The sequence below is a fragment of the Oncorhynchus nerka genome, linkage group LG3 (genome assembly GCF_034236695.1).
Source record: "Oncorhynchus nerka isolate Pitt River linkage group LG3, Oner_Uvic_2.0, whole genome shotgun sequence".
Lineage (NCBI taxonomy): Eukaryota > Metazoa > Chordata > Actinopteri > Salmoniformes > Salmonidae > Oncorhynchus > Oncorhynchus nerka.
This window is the reverse complement of record NC_088398.1, coordinates 4583678-4603467: the sequence shown is the minus strand read 5'-3', so window position 1 is coordinate 4603467 and position 19790 is coordinate 4583678. Positions and strand designations below refer to the sequence as shown.

At 44.1% G+C, this 19790-nt stretch overlaps 1 protein-coding gene and 1 pseudogene across 10 annotated transcripts in view; both read right to left on the bottom strand.

Annotated features, from left to right (window-relative positions):
- LOC115124427 (protein tweety homolog 1-like) overlaps positions 1-11225 on the bottom strand; it is a 56056-nt gene extending 44831 nt beyond the window's left edge. For 5 of the 10 annotated variants that reach the window (XM_065007308.1, XM_065007314.1, XM_065007317.1 and 2 more), the window contains exons 1-2: positions 9588-11223; positions 2844-3021 (exon numbers count right to left, since the gene is read on the bottom strand). In XM_065007308.1, coding sequence (XP_064863380.1) covers positions 2844-2978 — 135 coding nt within the window. In that variant the 5' untranslated portion in view covers positions 2979-3021; positions 9588-11223. Of the gene's footprint in view, positions 1-2843; positions 3022-9587 lie in introns of all 10 variants that reach the window. The other 5 variants (XR_010460533.1, XR_010460534.1, XM_065007311.1 and 2 more) reach the window with 3 other exon arrangements.
- A 153-nt stretch (positions 11226-11378) lies between these two features.
- Positions 11379-19594, bottom strand: LOC115113807 (leukocyte receptor cluster member 9-like; annotated as a pseudogene).
- Positions 19595-19790: the final 196 nt, after the last annotated feature.

Genomic DNA, 19790 nt, shown 5'->3' with positions numbered 1-19790 from the left:
CATTTTAATCTCTCTTTCTGTCCTGTCTTCTGTTCCCCACGACCTCCTCACGTTACTCATCCTCTCCTTTTTAATCTCTCTTTCTGTCCTGTCTGCTGTTCCCCACTACCTCCTCACGTTACTCATCCTCTCCATTTTAATCTCTCTTTCTGTCCTGTCTTCTGTTCCCCACTACCTCCTCACGTTACTCATCCTCTCCTTTTTACTCTCTCTTTCTGTCCTGTCTTCTGTTCCCCACTACCTCCTCACGTTACTCATCCTCTCCTTTTTACTCTCTCTTTCTGTCCTGTCTTCTGTTCCCCACAACCTCCTCACGTTACTCATCCTCTCCTTTTTACTCTCTCTCTCTTTCTGTCCTGTCTGCTGTTCCCCACGACCTTCTCACGTTACTCATCCTCTCCTTTTTACGCTCTCTTTCTGTCCTGTCTTCTGTTCCCCACGACCTCCTCACGTTACTCATCCTCTCCTTTTTACTCTCTTACTGTCCTGTCTTCTGTTCCCCACGACCTCCTCACGTTACTCATCCTCTCCTTTTTACTCTCTTACTGTCCTGTCTTCTGTTCCCCACGACCTCCTCACGTTACTCATCCTCTCCTTTTTACTCTCTCTCTCTTTCTGTCCTGTCTTCTGTTCCCCACGACCTCCTCACGTTACTCATCCTCTCCTTTTTACTCTCTCTCTCTTTCTGTCCTGTCTTCTGTTCCCCACGACCTCCTCACGTTACTCATCCTCTCCTTTTTACTCTCTCTCTCTTTCTGTCCTATCTTCTGTTCCCCACGACCTCCTCACATTACTCATCCTCTCCTTTTTACTCTCTCTCTCTTTCTGTCCTGTCTTCTGTTCCCCACTACCTCCTCACGTTACTCATACTCTACTTTTTAATCTCTCTTTCTGTCCTGTCTTCTGTTTCCCATGACCTTCTCACGTTACTCATCCTCTCCTTTTTACTCTCTCTCTCTCTTTCTGTCCTGTCTTCTGTTCCCCACTACCTCCTCACGTTACTCATCCTCTCCTTTTTACTCTCTCTTTCTGTCCTGTCTTCTGTTCCCCACGACCTCCTCACGTTACTCATCCTCTCCATTTTAATCTCTCTCTCTTTCTGTCCTGTCTTCTGTTCCCCATGACCTTCTCACGTTACTCATCCTCTCCTTTTTACTCTCTCTCTCTTTCTGTCCTGTCTTCTGTTCCCCACTAGCTCCTCACGTTACTCATCCTCTCCATTTTAATCTCTCTTTCTGTCCTGTCTTCTGTTCCCCACGACCTCCTCACGTTACTCATCCTCTCCTTTTAATCTCTCTTTCTGTCCTGTCTGCTGTTCCCCACTACCTCCTCACGTTACTCATCCTCTCCATTTTAATCTCTCTTTCTGTCCTGTCTTCTGTTCCCCACGACCTCCTCACGTTACTCATCCTCTCCTTTTTAATCTCTCTTTCTGTCCTGTCTGCTGTTCCCCACTACCTCCTCACGTTACTCATCCTCTCCATTTTAATCTCTCTTTCTGTCCTGTCTTCTGTTCCCCACTACCTCCTCACGTTACTCATCCTCTCCTTTTTACTCTCTCTTTCTGTCCTGTCTTCTGTTCCCCACTACCTCCTCACGTTACTCATCCTCTCCTTTTTACTCTCTCTTTCTGTCCTGTCTTCTGTTCCCCACAACCTCCTCACGTTACTCATCCTCTCCTTTTTACTCTCTCTCTCTTTCTGTCCTGTCTGCTGTTCCCCACGACCTCCTCACGTTACTCATCCTCTCCTTTTTAATCTCTCTTTCTGTCCTGTCTTCTGTTCCCCATGACCTCCTCACGTTACTCATCCTCTCCTTTTTAATCTCTCTTTCTGTCCTGTCTTCTGTTCCCCATGACCTTCTCACGTTACTCATCCTCTCCTTTTTACTCTCTCTTTCTGTCTTGTCTTCTGTTCCCCACTACCTCCTCACGTTACTCATCCTCTCCTTTTTACTCTCTCTTTCTGTCCTGTCTTCTGTTCCCCACTACCTCCTCACGTTACTCAGTGCTTTCCATTTCTTTTGTCTTTCTCTACTGGCGGATCATTTGAGAATCTCTCTCTCGGTACCGTAGACATGTTGTAAACATGCAATGTGTGTGACGCAGGGAGTAGGGACGTAGAGCCACTGGAAGGGAATGGTGAAACCTAGAAATGAACAACACAACAAAATGGTGTGTTTTCTACCACAAAGACAATACAACATTTTGCTGCTACTACTACAGTGTCTCCAGATTAAAACACTCAAACCAAATCCTACTCAAACCGTACTGTGGAACTTTTACAATTGCATGCCGATGATGAGAATGAATGTGAAATAAGATGGAGTCTGTAGTGGAGCTGAGGGATGTAAACTGAACTGTGGTGGAGATGGGAACAGAACAGTGTAATTAAGTGCTAACAGTTTTGAGGAGAGACAGCCAGGTGGTGTAATATTTCTGATGACTTGAAATCCAGGTCAAGATTCTTCTGAGTGGTCTGGGCTCGTTTCCCTGTCAATAACTTGGCCACTTGCACCACTAGCATGAATAAGCTGTTTAAATGCTCTAATAATACCAGTAGGATTCTGCAGATGCCGCTGTGCAAAACAGAGAGGGATCTTTATGGGGCAGTATTTAACATAAGGGGTGGGGGGATTCTGTATCATGGCGGTATCAGACTTGGTTCTCATTCTTACCAAGTGCAATACATATTTTTCATTGAATCTTAGCTGTCTTTTATTGTCGATCTTGTTGTTTGAACCAAGAGAAAACTTGAGATAAATATGAATCAATCAGTCGTGCTGTGTGATTGGCCAGTTGTAGTTTGCGATGGATGTGATTGGCTGTGGGCGTTTTCTGTTACCTGTTGGTACTCCCAGCTGTCGGGGATGAACAGGTTGTCTCTCATCGTCATGGTGAGGTCCAGCCGGGGGAGGGCGTGGCACATCCTCACCCATAGCGAAGGGGTGTAGCTGGGCACGGTCGCCATGGCAGACATACTCTATCGCCTAACCCCCCCTCCTCCACCCTGTTGAAAGGAACTAAGTGAAGAGAAGGGTTAGAATATCAAAGGTGTGTAAGTGATAGACATATTCCACATTTCCACACCAGTGGCGGACCAATGATAAATACTATGAGTAAACAAAGCCTTATGATGTATGTGGTGCTGGGTGATGGCTATTGCAACTGAAATGTTGTCAGTCTACCACTCCTTCTTACACACTGGAAGCCAGGGAAGAAAGATAAGATGTTTCAGAACAACCCTGCTGAGGAGGCAAGGAGGGAGGTAGTGAGGGAACTAGGGGACATCACCTCACCAACCACCCCCCCCTCCAGTCTGTGGGAGAGCCAGCAATGGTTGAACAGTTGTCAGACATGCTCATGTTCACTGAAACTTCCTATTTCATCAATCAGTGTACTTACTGTAGGTGGTTCAGGACAATGTGAAGTTTCTCCTAAACTCTGATCTAAGGTGAGGTTTACATTGTCTTCTCCTAAACTCTGATCTAAGGTGATGTTTACATTGTCTTCTCCTAAACTCTGATCTAAGGTGATGTTTACATTGTCTTCTCCTAGACTCTGATCTAAGGTGATGTTTACATTGTCTTCTCCTAGACTCTGATCTAAGGTGATGTTTACATTGTCTTCTCCTAAACTCTGATCTAAGGTGATGTTTACATTGTCTTCTCCTAAACTCTGATCTAAGGTGAGGTTTACATGGTCTTCTCCTAATCTCTGATAAGGTGAGGTTTACATTGTCTTCTCCTAGACTCTGATCTAAGGTGATGTTTACATTGTCTTCTCCTAAACTCTGATCTAAGGTGAGGTTTACATGGTCTTCTCCTAATCTCTGATAAGGTGAGGTTTACATTGTCTTCTCCTAGACTCTGATCTAAGGTGATGTTTACATTGTCTTCTCCTAGACTCTGATCTAAGGTGAGGTTTACATTGTCTTCTCCTAATCTCTGATAAGGTGATGTTTACATTGTCTTCTCCTAAATTCTGATCTAAGGTGATGTTTACATTGTCTTCTCCTAGACTCTGATCTAAGGTGATGTTTACATTGTCTTCTCCTAGACTCTGATCTAAGGTGATGTTTACATTGTCTTCTCCTAGACCACATCAAACTCATTCCACGGAGTTCTGAGTGTTTTCGCTCCTCCCTTGTACTTGATTGATGAATTAAGGTCACTAATTAGTAAGGAACTCCCCTCATCTTGTTGTCTAGGTCTTAATTGAAAGGAAATAACAAAAACCTTCAGAAACTAGGCTGTCTGTGGAATGAGTTTGACACCCCTGTCCTAGACTCTGATCTAAAGGTGAGGTTTTGTGTAAGAAATTGTGAAAGTCAAGGTAATCTAATCCTAGATCAGAGCTATGCCTAAGGGCTTGTACCTGGAGCGAGGAGGTATGCAGGGTGAAACCCTGTGGAGCAGAAACCACAGAGCAAGAGCAGACATTGCTAGTTATTTTTGCTCAGCTTCTAATCTACATTTGGATCACGGTTGTGGTCAATTCCATTCCAATTCAACTAAACCAACTACCCTGTCATCTCTACTAACATCCTACTTCATCATACTCCTCAACCTATGGGAGCAGAGTAGGGGAGATAGTGGGAGGTCCAGTGGCAATCTCAGCCACACCACACAACCAGCACTATATAACAGAGGCAGAGTTGGGTCAATACAAGAGGGAGATTCAACCGCCATCAGACCAACTATCAACACAACACCCCTCAATCATCCTGGAAATTAGAAGATGCTATAAGAGATAGTATGTCTACAACAATGATGCACAGTAGCAGACTTCACACAACCACCCTCCAAAGGGAAGGAGAGAGGGGAATCAAGGGAGAACAGGTCAGTCTGTAGACAAACTCCACCACCACACCCTGCTGAGAGACTCTGTTTCCCCTCCCTTCCTCAAGCCCAGCCAATAGGGAGAAAGTAGGGTAGATACAAAGGGAAGGAGAGAGGGGAAACAAGGGAGAACAGGTCAGTCTGTAGACAAACTCCACCACCACACCCTGCTGAGAGACTCTGTTTCCCCTCCCTTCCTCAAGCCCAGCCAAGGGGGAGAAAGTAGGGTAAATACAAAAGGGAAATCCGGTTATCCCAGATAGACACCGCAATCTACATTACAATCACAGAGCTATGAAGAGGGGATGAGGGGGGATGGTAAGGGGGCCACAGCACTGATTGTGCAGATTAAGAGAATACCAGGGTTTTACAGTTGAAGACAAGAGGGTTTCAAGAGAGCCTATGAGATGAGATCAGCACAGACTAGACCATTGACAGGAGTTGTACTGAGGAGTAGAGACAGGGGGTTGTACAGTACTGCTCTACATACAGTGAGACACAGAGGAACCTTGAGGAAAGACAATAGTGTATTTGATAGCGTCTATCAGGGAGGGATTCTTAGATTTGGATTCTGCACCAGGCTCCTATCTTGGTTTTGCTGTCTTTGAATGTTTAGAACATTCAGCATTGTATCACATGAATTCTCAGCCTTTTTAATGATCCATCTGTATGAGCACACGACACTACATTTGAATAGAAGCACTGCACAATATTAAATACATGATCAAGAATGTATGATCAAGAATCACATTTGACCTATAACTATAACTATTTTAGAAATATCAACCCAGTCTTTTTACTGTAGCAGCCATTTCAAATCAATTACGTCTCAATGGACATAATAAGTCCAGGTGTTGGGGTCATTGTTTGGGATGTGTGTGTGTGTGTGTGGTGTGTGTGCATGTGGATTTGGGGCATCCCAGGCCCAGAGAGGGTTAAACAGACAACCCAGACAGTCAATCCCAAGCTCATTAGAATAAGCCTGTTCCCCTTAATGGCTCCAAACCCCCAACTGTCACTAACTAAATCAATGTCAACACTCAGAATGGTTGCACACACTGCCATCCATCCCCTCACACTGAGGCTGTCAACAGACTGGTGTTATTGTTGTAGTCTCACATTGTTATGGCCAGACTGATGGTATATCAACAAACAGGATTTTTCTTGTTATAGTCTTGAATTATTCAGCTGTGAGGGTGGTAGAGGATGTTGTCACATTAGGTGAATTATAGGAATGTTGTTGTGTGGTTAGACTGTAGTGTGAATTGAATTTCAATTCATGTTACTTGGAAAAGTCTACATTAACAATTTTTGGCTATTATCATTGTTACCTATACAGGTATCCTGTGTGTATCCTGTGTGTATTTTCTTTCCTTCTCCCTTATTCAAAGGTGTCGCCAATCAGTCACCAATCAGTTGGCAATCAGGAGACACCTGCTCCTTTTCCCTTACCCAATCACATCCCCTTTCCCTTGGTTTAAAAGTATCCCAATCAGTTCTCTCATTTGTTTTTGCAACTACATGTCACTTTGTCCATTATCCTGTGAGTATTGTTTTGTTATGGTGTTTGATGGTGGGAAAAGGGGGTACCAAGACAAGTCGCCCATGGACATACACTACCCGTAGGTAAATATTGTCTAAAGAACACTAGTTAGAACTGGGTGGACCACCCACTGTATTTTATTGGTTAGTGAGCTAGCTGTTGTTGAAGCAGGTAGTCTAGCTTAGGGGTGTTTTTGGATAATGTTATTTCTTTCCTTGGGTCCAGCTCAGCCCCTTTTCCCACCCCCCTTTACCGTGTGTTTAAAAATAAACCATGAGTGTTTGACGGTAGACTTAAGTTGTCTGTGGTTGTTCTCACTGTTCCTTTTCACTGTTATAATTTGCAAGAGTTAAGTTGCGGGTCTCGTTTCCATCCCCCCTAGACTGCAGGGCCAAAGGGATTTGTAACAATCATAAATCTGTCTGTCCTCAACCAGATGTGGTGTCAACAATGGGAACTAGTGCTAACATGAACCCAGAAAGGGATTGAGGGGGCCCCAGGGAGGGAGCAGCCTGAGTTGAGCAGTGGTCCAGCAGTAGTTGTCGTCAGAGGGAGGCAGGCTCAAGTTGACGTGATGCTTCCTGCCAGCTTGTTACCATTGCATAACTGAAGGAAAATAATGGGGAGTTCGCACTCACGTGATAGGGGGAGCAAGGAGAGAAGAGGAGTGGGAGACGGAAGAAGGAAACTCACACCACAGCCTTCTGTGCCTTGCACTCGCTGCTTCAAAACCAACAAGAGACTCTCAGGAACAACAAAGCCGAGGAGAAATGGATCGAATACAGTAGAATAGACGTCAACTATCTGTCACTGCACTGAACCAAGCTGACTGACTCAACCCTGGGAATGGCTCTGTTATGAAACAGTCACTCAGCTATTTGTATTGAGGGAGCCTCCAGAATATGTTTCTCCACGAGGCCATTTTGTAAGGCGGTTAATGAGGAAGACTGAGGATGTGCAGCTGGGAAGAAAATCCTCTTTGGACAGTAAAGCCACCTTCTCCTTTATCCTGTATTGCATCACATTCTTATTACTACACATCACAAACAACAGCTTTCCTCTGGGCCACTGGGTATGAATAATGACATGCAACAGAAATCATGCCACACGTTAAGACCCAATGGTCTCCCTAACGACCACTTAAGGACACTCTTAATGATTGCCGTTTATGAGACAGTTATATGGCCCTGTGATACACACCACAGCCCAGTTATCAGTCAGTGGGGACATGAACGGCCCATTCAGTGAGGACTGTAATGTATCTACACTACCGTTTAAAACTTTGGGGTCACTTAGAAATGTCCTTGTTTTGAAAGAAAAGCACATTTTTTTGGTCCATTAAAATAACAATTGTCAGAAATACACTGTAGAGATTGTTAATGTTGTAAATGACTATTGTAGCTGGAAACGGCAGATTTGATGGAATATCTACAGAGTACAGAGGCCCATTATCAGCAACCATCACTCCTGTGTTCCAATGGCATATTGTGTTATCTAATCCAAGTTTGTTTTAAAAGGCTAATTGATCATTAGAAAACCCTTTTGCAATTATGTTAGCACAGCTGAAAACTGTTCTGATTAAATAAGCAATAAAACTGGCCTTTAGACTCATTGAGTATCTGGAGCATCAGCATTTGTGGGTTCGATTACATACTCAAAATGGCCAGAAACAAATAACATTTCTTCTGAAACTCATGTCTATTTTTGTTCTGAGAAATTAAGGCTATTCCATGCGAGAAATTGCCAAGACACTGAAGATCTCGTACAATGCTGTGTACTACTCCCTTCACAGAACAGCGCAAACTGTCTTTAACCAGAATAGAAAGAGGAGTGAGAGGCCCTGGTGCACAACTGAGCAAGAGGACAAGTACATTCGTGTCTAGTTTGAGATACAGACGCCTCACAAGTCCTCAACTGGCAGCTTCATTAAATAGTACCCGCAAAACACCAGTCTCCACATCAACAGTGAAGAGGCGACTCCGGGATGTTGGCCTTCTAGGCAGAGTTGCAAAGAAAAAGTCATATCTCAGAATAGCCAATAAAAATAAAAGATAAAGATGGGCAAAAGAACACAGAACCTGGACAGAGGAACTCTGCCTAGACGGCCAGCATCCTGGAGTCGCCTCTTCACTGTTGATGTGGAGACTGGTATTTGGCGGGTACTATTTAATGACAGTCATTTACAACATTAACAGTGTCTACACTGTATTTCTGATCAATTTGATGTTATTTTAATGGACAAAAAATGAGATTTTTTCAAAAACAAAGACATTTTTAAGTGACCCCCAAGTTTTTGAACGGTAGTGTATAAATACACATTTTCTTTTCATAACCACAGACTCCAATAGAGGTTGAATTGTTTCTTATTAAATTAATATTTAAGTTTCAGTTGAAATGTTTGTGTAAAAAAAAAATGTCCCACCAGGATCACGCACATTTCTTTTACTATCCTTGTGGGTAACAAAAAAATACATTTAAAATGCTATTTTCCCTAACCCTAACCCTTATCCTAATTGTAACCCTAAGCCTAAAATAGCCTTTTTACTTGTGGGGACCAGCAAAATGTACACATTTGTCCAAATTTTGGATACAAGGATAGTTAAACCAAACCATACACACACACACATTTCCCCAAATCAATGAAAGACTGAGTGCATTCAGCTGCAGGCTACTCGGTGCTTGTAGAATCAATAAATCCAACATGGAGCTTTGGAGTGTACAAGAGTTTAACATACAGTACCAAGAGGATGGACAAATGCTCCCACACTAGCAATCTCATTTAGAAGCTTGCACAAAGTCAAATGTAGCATTTGAGAGAGGTTGCTGAAGATGAAGCTAAGCAAACTATTCAGTGACATACAATGTGATATTTTATTAATATAAATAAAATCTCTTATCAACTATGATAAAGTAGAGATTGACAAAACAATCCAAAACAGAATGAATCAAACTAACATGGTTCAACCTCAATGTTTTATAAATCATTTCCTAATTTCAACATCAGCCAATGCACAGACATTGCGTAAAAATCCAAACATTTGATGTAAAACCCAGGCTTCTCTCCACTTTCCATCATTGAACATAAACTGCAATGGTCTAACAGTGCATGATGAATCTATTTCACTTGACTGCCCATTTATCTTGTAGAATACACAGACAATTCACCCATGGTGAATGAGTGATTGGAGAGTGATCCGTTTCTTACCTTTGACTGTAGCGTTGGGAGGGTGTTCTGCTATCTCTTGCTCTTCTCTGGTGTTCTGTCAAATATCTACACACTCACTGAGGTATACCGTTGCCAACCATCAGCGCTGGATCCTCTTGGAAAAATAACTCCTCCTGAAATATATAGGTTTAGGGACATGAACCCCAAAAATATGTCAAATGTAAATAAATAACAGGATCTGTTTTTGAAATATTAAACAGCCTGTGATTGGATGGTTGTCTGGTAACAGTGGAGAGGTGCTTGTGTTGATGGATAAGAGAGGAGCCCTCAGCGCAAGAGAGAGAGGAGAGAGAGGGAGGAGAGAGCGGGATTAGGATTGAGAAGACACCCCAGAGGGACCCTTATTGTCATGTCAGAACCCCATTCAGGCAGCAGATCGCTCAGCCAGGCGACTTTACAACAAGGCAGCGACACGATTGTGCCCAGCGATAATGAATCTGTTAACGGGGATTAGGACTCCATCCACTCTCAGCTCACACAAATGACGATGCTGCTGGGTGATACAGACACAGCTCTTACTGAAACCTCCAACACTCAGTCACACACACAACATACCAATCAATCTCTACACTCTCAGATTAGGAGGCAAAAATCTGACCAAAAATCAACAAATCATCACAAAAAAAATCTACGATTGTCTAAATGCAAAAATACAAAACGAGAAAAGGTCAAATTATTCGAGTTTGAGTCACATTTCAGATTTCTGCACAAAAAATCCACAAAATATTTGTTGAAATCTCCTGTGTGGTTAGGCAGGGCAGTGTTTGGCTGTGTTGTGCAGAGAGGAAGAGGTAGAGATGCACATATATTTAGGCAGAAGCAAATAAGCACACCACTCTTGCTCTCAGATGGATACTGAGAGCAAGAGAGAAGGGGAGGGAGGGAGGGAGGGCAGGATGGAGGGTGCAACAAAGATATTGTGAATAGGAAAAAAGATGAATTGTCAACTGGACAGTGAGTGAGCGTGAGAGAGAGGGAGGGAGGGATGGAGGGTGAGTGATGAATAGAGTGAGAGGGAGTTGCAAAACCAGTTTTGAGTGGAGACTGCAAAATAGTATCAACACCATGATTCAACAACCACGAAAAGCAGAGATGGAGAGAACGAGAGATGATCTTCCATGACCGTGGGTGATTTGACTGAAAAAGAGGGGGATTACAAATAAACAATAAAAACAAAGTGAGAGCGGGTGGAATGAGAGACCAGGGTGTTTGTGTGCCATTGGAGGACGGGGGAGAACGAGAGAGCGAGAGGGAGGGGTGGCGTTCGTTTTTCTGTGTCACCGAAAGGGAGTGGGGGAAGGGAGTCAGAGAGATAATGCGAGCAAGGGAGCGTACGGGAGTGAGTGAGAGTGAGTGAGAGAGAGAGAGAGAGAGAGAGAGAAAACACATTAGTGTGCGTGTATCTAGGAGGAAAAGGGGGAGAGGGAGAAAATTGTATTACGTATGCAAGAGTTACTCAGAGAGTTAACCGTGCCTCCATGGCTCTCATTTAGACCCAGCACTATACTGTAAGAGCCATCCACTCTCCTATCTCCTCATCTTATCCTCCCTTTATCCCTCTTTCTCCTTTATCATACGTCCCTCTTCACTCTCCATCCCCCTCTCTCTATCTATTTCTCCTCTCCATCCCGCTCTCCTTTTTCATCCCTCCCGCTCCTCTCCATCCCTCCCTCTACCCCATCCCTCCTTTGTCCATCCCTCTCTCCATTCCTCTCTCTTCTCTCTATCCCTCTGCTGTTACACAGAAATATCACCACTCAGACATTCACAAAAATTACAAGTTCAATATTTAATGTCCTTGGCAATTCAAATCCAAAAGGTCATAATTCTTTGTAAAAGCAGACATTTTACATGATCAACGTAGCAGCGATCAGTGGGTTTCTGTTGGATTATATTAAAATATTCATATTAAATTCATCTTATTACAATTATAAAATCTATGTAGATGCAAAGTAAGAAATGATTGGTTGAGATGCAGTTACCCTGATGGAAGTAAGACACAACAAATCATTGTGTCTTTTACTTCCGGTTTTGTACACCAGCTTCAAAAAGCTGAAAATACAATATTTTGGTTATTGAAAATATATTTCACAGCGGTTTAGATGGTACAATTATTCTCTACACAAAACCAGGAATGATTGCTTGTTTGTTCACAAAATGAAATTAGGCAAACTATTTGAATTTCAGCAACCAGGAAATGGCGGAGCGATTTCTGCATATTGCACCTTTAAATGTAAAACTATGGAGACTGAGGTGTAGAAATGTGGGTTCTGTGCTTTGTAAAATTGCACCTCCATACCTAAACAAACACACACCTACATCTCACCGCAGATTGACCACACACAGTGTCTCATAAAACCCATCCCCAGTCATCCCCATGCTACACAGGTGTAGCCTATTAAAAGGCAGTCGCCCAAAATTCACCCCCTTACCCACCTTCAGCTCCCCCACCCCCTCAAACACCCTCGCCCCCTCCCGGTCCTTCACCTTGGCCAGGGTGAGATGGTAGTGTGGGTTGAAGGAGTCCCTGTGCAGCCAGCCCTGCTCTCTGAAGGCCTCCTGTAGGCCAGCATTTAGCTGCTGGAGGTGGGGCTGAGGCTGGGGGCTCAGGTAGAGAACTTTCCCACAAAGTGCTTCAGTTTCAGGGGGAAGGAGACTGCCACAGGGGGGTTGCGGTCCAGGTAGGCAAAGCGTTGGAGCATCTCCCCAGCGGCAGTGACCCCAGCTGGGCCGGGGAGGACCAGGTGACAGAGGGTGACGTGGAGGGAGGAGGAGGGCAACCAATGAGGGGTGGATGAGGGGAGGAGGGAGGTGAGCTCCTCCTGAAGGTGCTGGAAGGAGGAGAAGATGGAGGGAGTGTTGGCCCGGAAGGTGATGAAGTGGGTGGGCTTACGTTTGGAAGGCCGGCCTCCATCCCTCTCTGTTCTCTGCTCCACAGGCACAGATGGACACTGGGCTAGGTCTGGGCCTTTCTCTCCATCCCAGTAATCTTTCCATTCTTCCTCCTTCTCATCTTCCTCCCCCCTGCTCTCGCTTTCACTCTGGGATAGAGACATCTGGTCTGCTATGACGACTAAAACGGAATCCTTCCCAACTTCCTCTTCCAAGGGTTCTGATTCTCTTCTTGCTTCCTGTTGGTTCAGTGGAGTACTTCCTGTGCCTGGTCTGGTCGACTCAGGCACCTGAATACTTGTCTTGCTCTGATTTCATTCCTGCAAGTGTTCGTTTTCAACATCCTGTTTTATCAGGGACTCTTCACCCTCTGTAGTGATGATGCCATCTTGTTCTTCTCTTGATTCACGGTGGTCGTTTTTTTGGTCTTGTTGTTCTTGTGTCCCTGTCCCTGCCAACAAACAGATTTTGAAGGTTAACCAAACATTATGACAAAAACATGTTATAGACTAACAAAGTGAAGTAGAACAATATGTTAATCCAGGTTCTAGAGCTGTGGAAATTCTTACCTCCCTCCCTCCCCCCCTCTCTCTCTCTCTCTCTCCCTACCTCCCTTCCTTCCTTCCTTCCTCCCCTCCCTCTCTCCCTACCTTCCTAGCTCTCCCTCCCTCCTCCCTCCCTCGCATTCTCTCCTTCCTTCCCTCACACTCTCTCCCTACCTCCCTACCTTTCTCCCCTCCCTCTCGCTCCCTACCTTCCTCCTCAGGTTCTAGAGCTGTGGAAATTCTTACCTCCCTCCCTCCCCCTCTCTCTCTCCCTACCTCCCTTCCTTCCTTCCTCCCCTCCCTCTCTCCCTACCTTCCTAGCTCTCCCTCCCTCCTCCCTCCCTCGCATTCTCTCCTTCCTTCACTCACTCTCTCCCTACCTCCCTACCTTTCTCCCCTCCCTCTCGCTCCCTACCTCCCTACCTTTCTCCCCTCCCTACCTTCCTCCCACCCGCGCCCTCTCTCCCTACCTTCCTTCCTCCCTCACCCTCTCTCCCTACCTTCATCCCTCGCCCTGTCTCCCTACCTTCCACCCTCCCTCGCCCTTGCTTCCTCCTCGCCCTCTCTTATCCTGCTCTTGCTCCTCCTCCTGCCCAAAGGGGGCTGCCAGACACTGTCCAGTGGATCCCTGTCAGTCCTGTTGTTGCGGTCCCAGACTCTACGCCCTCTATGGGTGAAGTACTGAATCCTGTGTCTGGGCAGGGCTAGCTCAGAGGAGTTGTCACAATCGCAGGGGTCGGTGTCCCAGTTGAACTCAGAGAAGGGCCGCTCCAGCACCCCAAGGAAGCGGTCCACGTACCCCACCACAAAGTCCGCCGGCTCCACCGACGGGTCCCACAGGATCCGAGAGATGACGTCATCAGCTGTACGCATGCGGGGCTTCTTGGTTGATCCTGAGGGGAGAAACTCTTTGTTAGTTAGTTATACTTAGTTTGCATTAAACGGGTATTTTAGTGGGTTCTCATATGTTCAGTTAGATTTAATGGAGGGAAATTGTACCTTTTCCCTCTGTGTCTTTTGGCTGGTTTGTTTTATTCCCTATTGCTTTCTTCTTGAGTTTTCCCTCTTTTTCTCCCTCCTTCCTGTTTTCCTGGTCTATAACAGCCTCTGGGTCGTCTAATGTTGGAGTGCTGAGAAAGAGGGAAGGAGAAAGAGGGATTGTATTCATCACTCTGGTCACTGTAAGAGCTAACCTGTTAGGTCTTCCTCATACTGATAGGACAGTGACCTTCAGATATATGTATTTTAAGAAGTTTATCTAGATGTCTAAACAGATACATTAATTTAACTCTGCTATTCTACCTCTTCACTTCCTTATCCTATGGAATTAACTACCCATCTATTATATTTCTACTGTGCTACATGACTTGATTACCACTTGGTTCAGAGGCTCTGTTTGCTGTGAGGGCAGACAGAGCCAATACCACAGATGCTGCTTCTCACAGGAGGAAAAACAATATCTTCCTCTGAAGATTCCACTGTCGCCAGGCAGAAGGATTAGTGATGAGAGGGAGGACTCCGATTCTGAGGGCCATCTGTTTAGGGCTGGCAGCTATATGTTTTGAAGATTTCTGTCTTTCAGTCTTATTTAGTTGTTCAAGTGGTTAGAAGTCTGAAATATACTGAACATTGAGTAAATATTAGCCCCTAACCCCTGGGCATTTTCAGTTGTTCGAGGGCTGCACAAACATTATGCATCAGACAATTTAATTCATTTTTGTTAATAAATTGCATGAATGTTAAAAGCATGTTTAGACATCAGTTTTATTTTATTTTTATTTCACCTTTATTTAACCAGGTAAGCTAGTTGAGAACAAGTTCTCATTTACAACTGTGACCAGGCCAAGATAAAGCAAAGCAAACAACAACACAGAGTTACACATGGAGTAAACAAGTGTACAGTCAATAACACAATAGAAAAAAAGAAAGTCATATGCGGTGCGTGCAAATGGCGTGAGGAGGTAAGGCAATAAATAGGCCATAGTAGCGAAGTAATTACAATTTAGCAGATTAACACTGGAGTGATAAATGAGCAGATGATGTGAAAGTAGAGATACCGGTGTGCAAAAGAGCAGAAAAGTAAATAAAAACAATATGGGGATGAGGTAGGTAAATTGGGTGGGCTATTTACAGATGGACTATGTACAGCTGCAGCGATCGGTTATCTGCTCAGATAGCTGATTAACGTTAGTGAGGGAAATATAAGTCTCCAACATGGCACCATCAAAAGTCGAAATGCAATGTTACTTAGCCATTGCCCTGTCATAGTTTCTGGTATATAACCATTTTTTTACAGGTCGGTGGTGATCGTGTTAGCTACAGACCTGTGAGATCGACGACACCTGTTTCCAAAACGACACTTTCCCAACAGGAAGAACTGACAGACACCTGCTCCCTCCTCCTGGCCTGGAACATCAGAGAGAGAGGAGAGACGAGGGGGCAGTTATTTAGCAGCCCGTCTCACCCAAAGTCAGTACAAAACAACATATCTGTATGGCCTTATATAATATCTGTATGGCCTTATATAATATCTGTATGGTAGTTTGTCCTTCCCAGTGTTCTCTGTGTTATTAGTGTCCTTGGATTTACCTAGTTTTACATTGAGAACACATTTTAAATTCCCATGTATTGGTCAACCAAGACCAGTGTGTATATACTGTAAAGTAGAGGACTGAGCCCAGTAGACTAGATTAGTTAATGAGCTCATGGAGAGATTGGAGCAGTCAGGGAGAATGACTTCACTCAACAAGGTCATGATGACCCCGAAATGAGCCCCAGACACACAACTTGCCAGACCAGCCAGCCAACCTGACCAAGTCTTTACTGAACTGAAGAAGGTGAGAGAGATGGTGGTGGAACAGAGAGTGGAGCTGAGGAACATGGTGGTGGAACAGAGAGTGGAGCTGAGGAACATGGTGGTGGAACAGAGAGTGGAGCTGAGGAACATGGTGGTGGAACAGAGAGTGGAGCTGAGTATCACTAAGACTGAACTGCAGTTCTACAAGAACAAGGTGGAGCCAATGCAGGTTAAAAAAAGGAGGCCAGACTGAGTGCCAGTGAGAGAGGTAGAGGAGCTGAAGAAGGAGAATGCAGGTTAGAAAACACACAAATGTAGTCACTGCGCGACATTGACATTTTCTTCACAGGTGTAGGATTACTGTGTGACCCATCTTCAATGCTCTTACTGAGGGGAGGTTGTTGGCCAAGATCTCACAATACATGGCCCCATCCATCCTCCCCTCAATACGGTGCAGTCATCCTGTCCCCTTCGCAGAAAAGCATCCCCAAAGAATGATGTTTCTACCTACATGCTTCCCGGTTGGGATGGTGTTCTTGGGGTTGTACTCATCCTTCTCCTTCCTCCAAACACGGTGAGTGGAGTTTAGACCAAAAAGCTCTATTTTTGTCTCATCAGACCACATAACCTTCTCCCATTCCTCCTCTGGATCATCCAGATGGTCATTGGCAAACTTCAGATGGGCCTGGACATGCGCTGGCTTGAGCAGAGGGACCTTGCATGCGCTGCAGGATTTTAATCCATGACAGCGTAGTGTGTTACTAATGGTTTTCTTTGAGACTGTGGTCCCAGCTCTCTTCAGGTCATTGACCAGGTCCTGCCGTGTAGTTCTGGGCTGATCCCTCACCTTCCTCATGATCATTGATGCCCCACGAGGTGAGATCTTGCATGGAGCCCCAGGCAGAGGGTGATTGACCGTCATCTTGAACTTCTTCCATTTTCTAATAATTGCGCCAACAGTTGTTGCCTTATCACCAAGCTGCTTGCCTATTGTCCTGTAGCCCATCCCAGCCTTATGCAGGTCTACAATTTTATCCCTGATGTCCTTACACCGCTCACTAGTCTTGGCCATTGTGGAGAGGTTGGAGTCTGTTTGATTGAGTGTGTAGACAGGTGTCTTTTATACAGGTAACGAGTTCAAACAGGTGCAGTTAATACAGGTAATGAGTGGAGAACAGGAGGGCTTCTTAACCTCTCTGAACCACCCATCCAGGATCCAGGACAGTTGGCTTTTCACTAGGACCGGGAGTAACAATGGCCGCCTTTCTCTTTTGCGCACAACTCACTCAGAGCCCACACCTATCCACTTACGCAATGTGGTCGTTCACGCTCATTCTTCAAAATAAAAGCCTGAAACTATGTCTAAAGGCTGTTGACACCTTAGGGAAGCCATAGAAAAAGAAATCTGGTTGATATCCCTTTAAATGGGCAATAGGGATGCTTAAGAACAGAGAGGTTTCAAAAACAGGGGCACTTCCTGATTGGATTTTCCTCAGGTTTTAGCCTGCAATATCAGTTCTGTTTAACTCACAGACAAAAATTTGACAGTTTTGGAAACTTTAGAGTGTTTTCTATCCTAATCAACTATCTGGTCCTGAGAAATAGGCTGTTTACTTTGGGAACGTTTTTTTTTTTCAAACATAAAAATAGTGCCCCCTAGCTTCAAGAGGTTAAAGAAAAATGAACAGGTCTGTGAGAGCCGGAATTCTTACTGGTTGGTAGGTGATCAAATACTTATGGCATGCAATAAAATGCAAATTAATTACTTAAAAATCATACAATGTGATTTTCTGGATTTTTGTTTACAGACCTCTACATGCTTTGTAAGTAGGAAACACTGCAGATTTGCAGGTTATCAAATACTTGTTCTCCTTACTGTAAGTGATAAAAGTTGACGAAATCAGATTCACTGCCAGTGATGCCCCTAGCCCAGGAGACATTGGTGTTTACATGTACAAGAATGACAAGAGAATCATGTTTAATTATGCACACAGTCCTGGTGGAAATGGTAGATTTGTGGTAAATGCAGTGACTCTAGAGCTGCAGGTGGGTGTGGTCTACATGAGTCTCCCCTCAGGCAGGGGGCTGTATGATGATTCAGATAACCGCCAACAGTGGCTTCCTGCTCTTCTCTATGTGAGGGGAATCCCTTCAAATTATAGGTCCTATAAAACTATGTAACTACCAATGAAAACTCTTAATACAATTATATTTCTGAAAACTGATGGGGCTGATATCTAATCGAAATCACATACCACCACACCTTGAATGATGTCATAGTTGAGGATTTAATGAGCCTGTTGTTGTGCAACTTCTGATTAGGACAACCAGGACTCATTATGTCAGGGGTGTCAAACTCATTCCATGGAGGACCTAGTGTCTGCTGGTTCTTGGTTTTTCCTTTCAATTAATACCTAGACAACAGGGTTGTTAATTCATCAACAAGGGAGGAGTGAACCTGCACTCGTTCCTCCGTGGAACGAGTTTGACAAGTGCATTATTGCCTTTCCATTCATAAACCTCCCAATGTATTAGCTGTCACTGATTTCCCAACATGAATGTTACACCGTATATGACACACATCTGCAGTATTACTTGTAAAGGCACATATTTTGTCCTTACAGGAGGGGTTTCCCATAAGAAGTATGATCGTGCATAAAACATTGCACGTGTAATTCCATCCATTCTTGGCACTGACAACATTTGGACTGGACTGACTTGGCTTGCAACCTAATGACACTAGAGGGGGTACACAGACAGTTTGGTTGGTTGGTTTCTCCCTTCCCCAAAAGTAGGAGTAGGAAGAACTCAGCCCTAGACACTGACCTAGGTTAGTTCTGTGTTTTCCTTAGAAGTTAGAGACAGTGAGCTGATACTCGATCTGAAACCATTACAATGAGCCCGTCCTCATATAGTTCCTCCCACCAGCCTCGACTGGTGAACACCCAACTTCCTCGATATTAAAAAACGGTCCTTCATAATTTGATCATACCTAGATCAACTTCAGTGTTGTGTAATATGAACATTCTCTTTCACTGTAATTTCTGCTCTGCCTCTAAAGAAGCATATATGCCCTAGTTAGGCCTACATCTCATGTCTACACGTACCAGCAGTGCACACAGAATCCAACTGAATGACAAAACATTACCTGCTGTCACCTGAGGTCTATCTTGGCTGGGACTGGCTGGGACCTCTGTCTTTGGCCCCTCTGTAGCTCTATACTCCTGTGCTCTCCTGTCCTCCAGGTTCTCAGCTGAGTCCAAAGGCACACCTGTCTCCTCTGACGCCATTGTCAATCAACCTGTGGGTGTAAACGATTATTATACAAAAGTGTTAACTTTGTTTCTCACTGTTAACATAGCAATACAAGCACAACCAGTTAATAAATCAATAAATTAAGCAATAATAGATTTTGTAAATATAGTAGCTATATATTTAGAAGTAAGTTGTGCTAAAGTAGCTATAGTAGATACCTGAGCGAAGGAAAACGGAGAGGTAGCCTTCCCTAACGAGGATGTAGCTACAACACACCCAAGAGTCAAGATAACAAGTTATACAATGCCACCAAAATGTTAAACATTAATAAAACGATAATGTAGTACTGTATAAAATATGCATTATGATACATTATTGTTGTTAGTTACCTGAATGTACACCCTCTGACTTATAAACAGATATACAACAGATTCTGTCTGAAACTACCGTAAATGTGCACTTTGACCTTTGGTATGTTTGTACTGAGGGGGCTTGTGGGAAATGTAGGTCTATGTACCGCAGTGATGAGAACAGGCTTTCTTCTCTTCGTTTAAATAATCATTTAAATCCTCAAAATAATTGATACTATAATATTTTCTATACTAGGCCATTTATAAATTGACGATAGTTTGTTATAATTTTCTCCCGAAGAGAGTATACCAAAACTGTGAGTCATCTGTGCGGTCCTCCTGG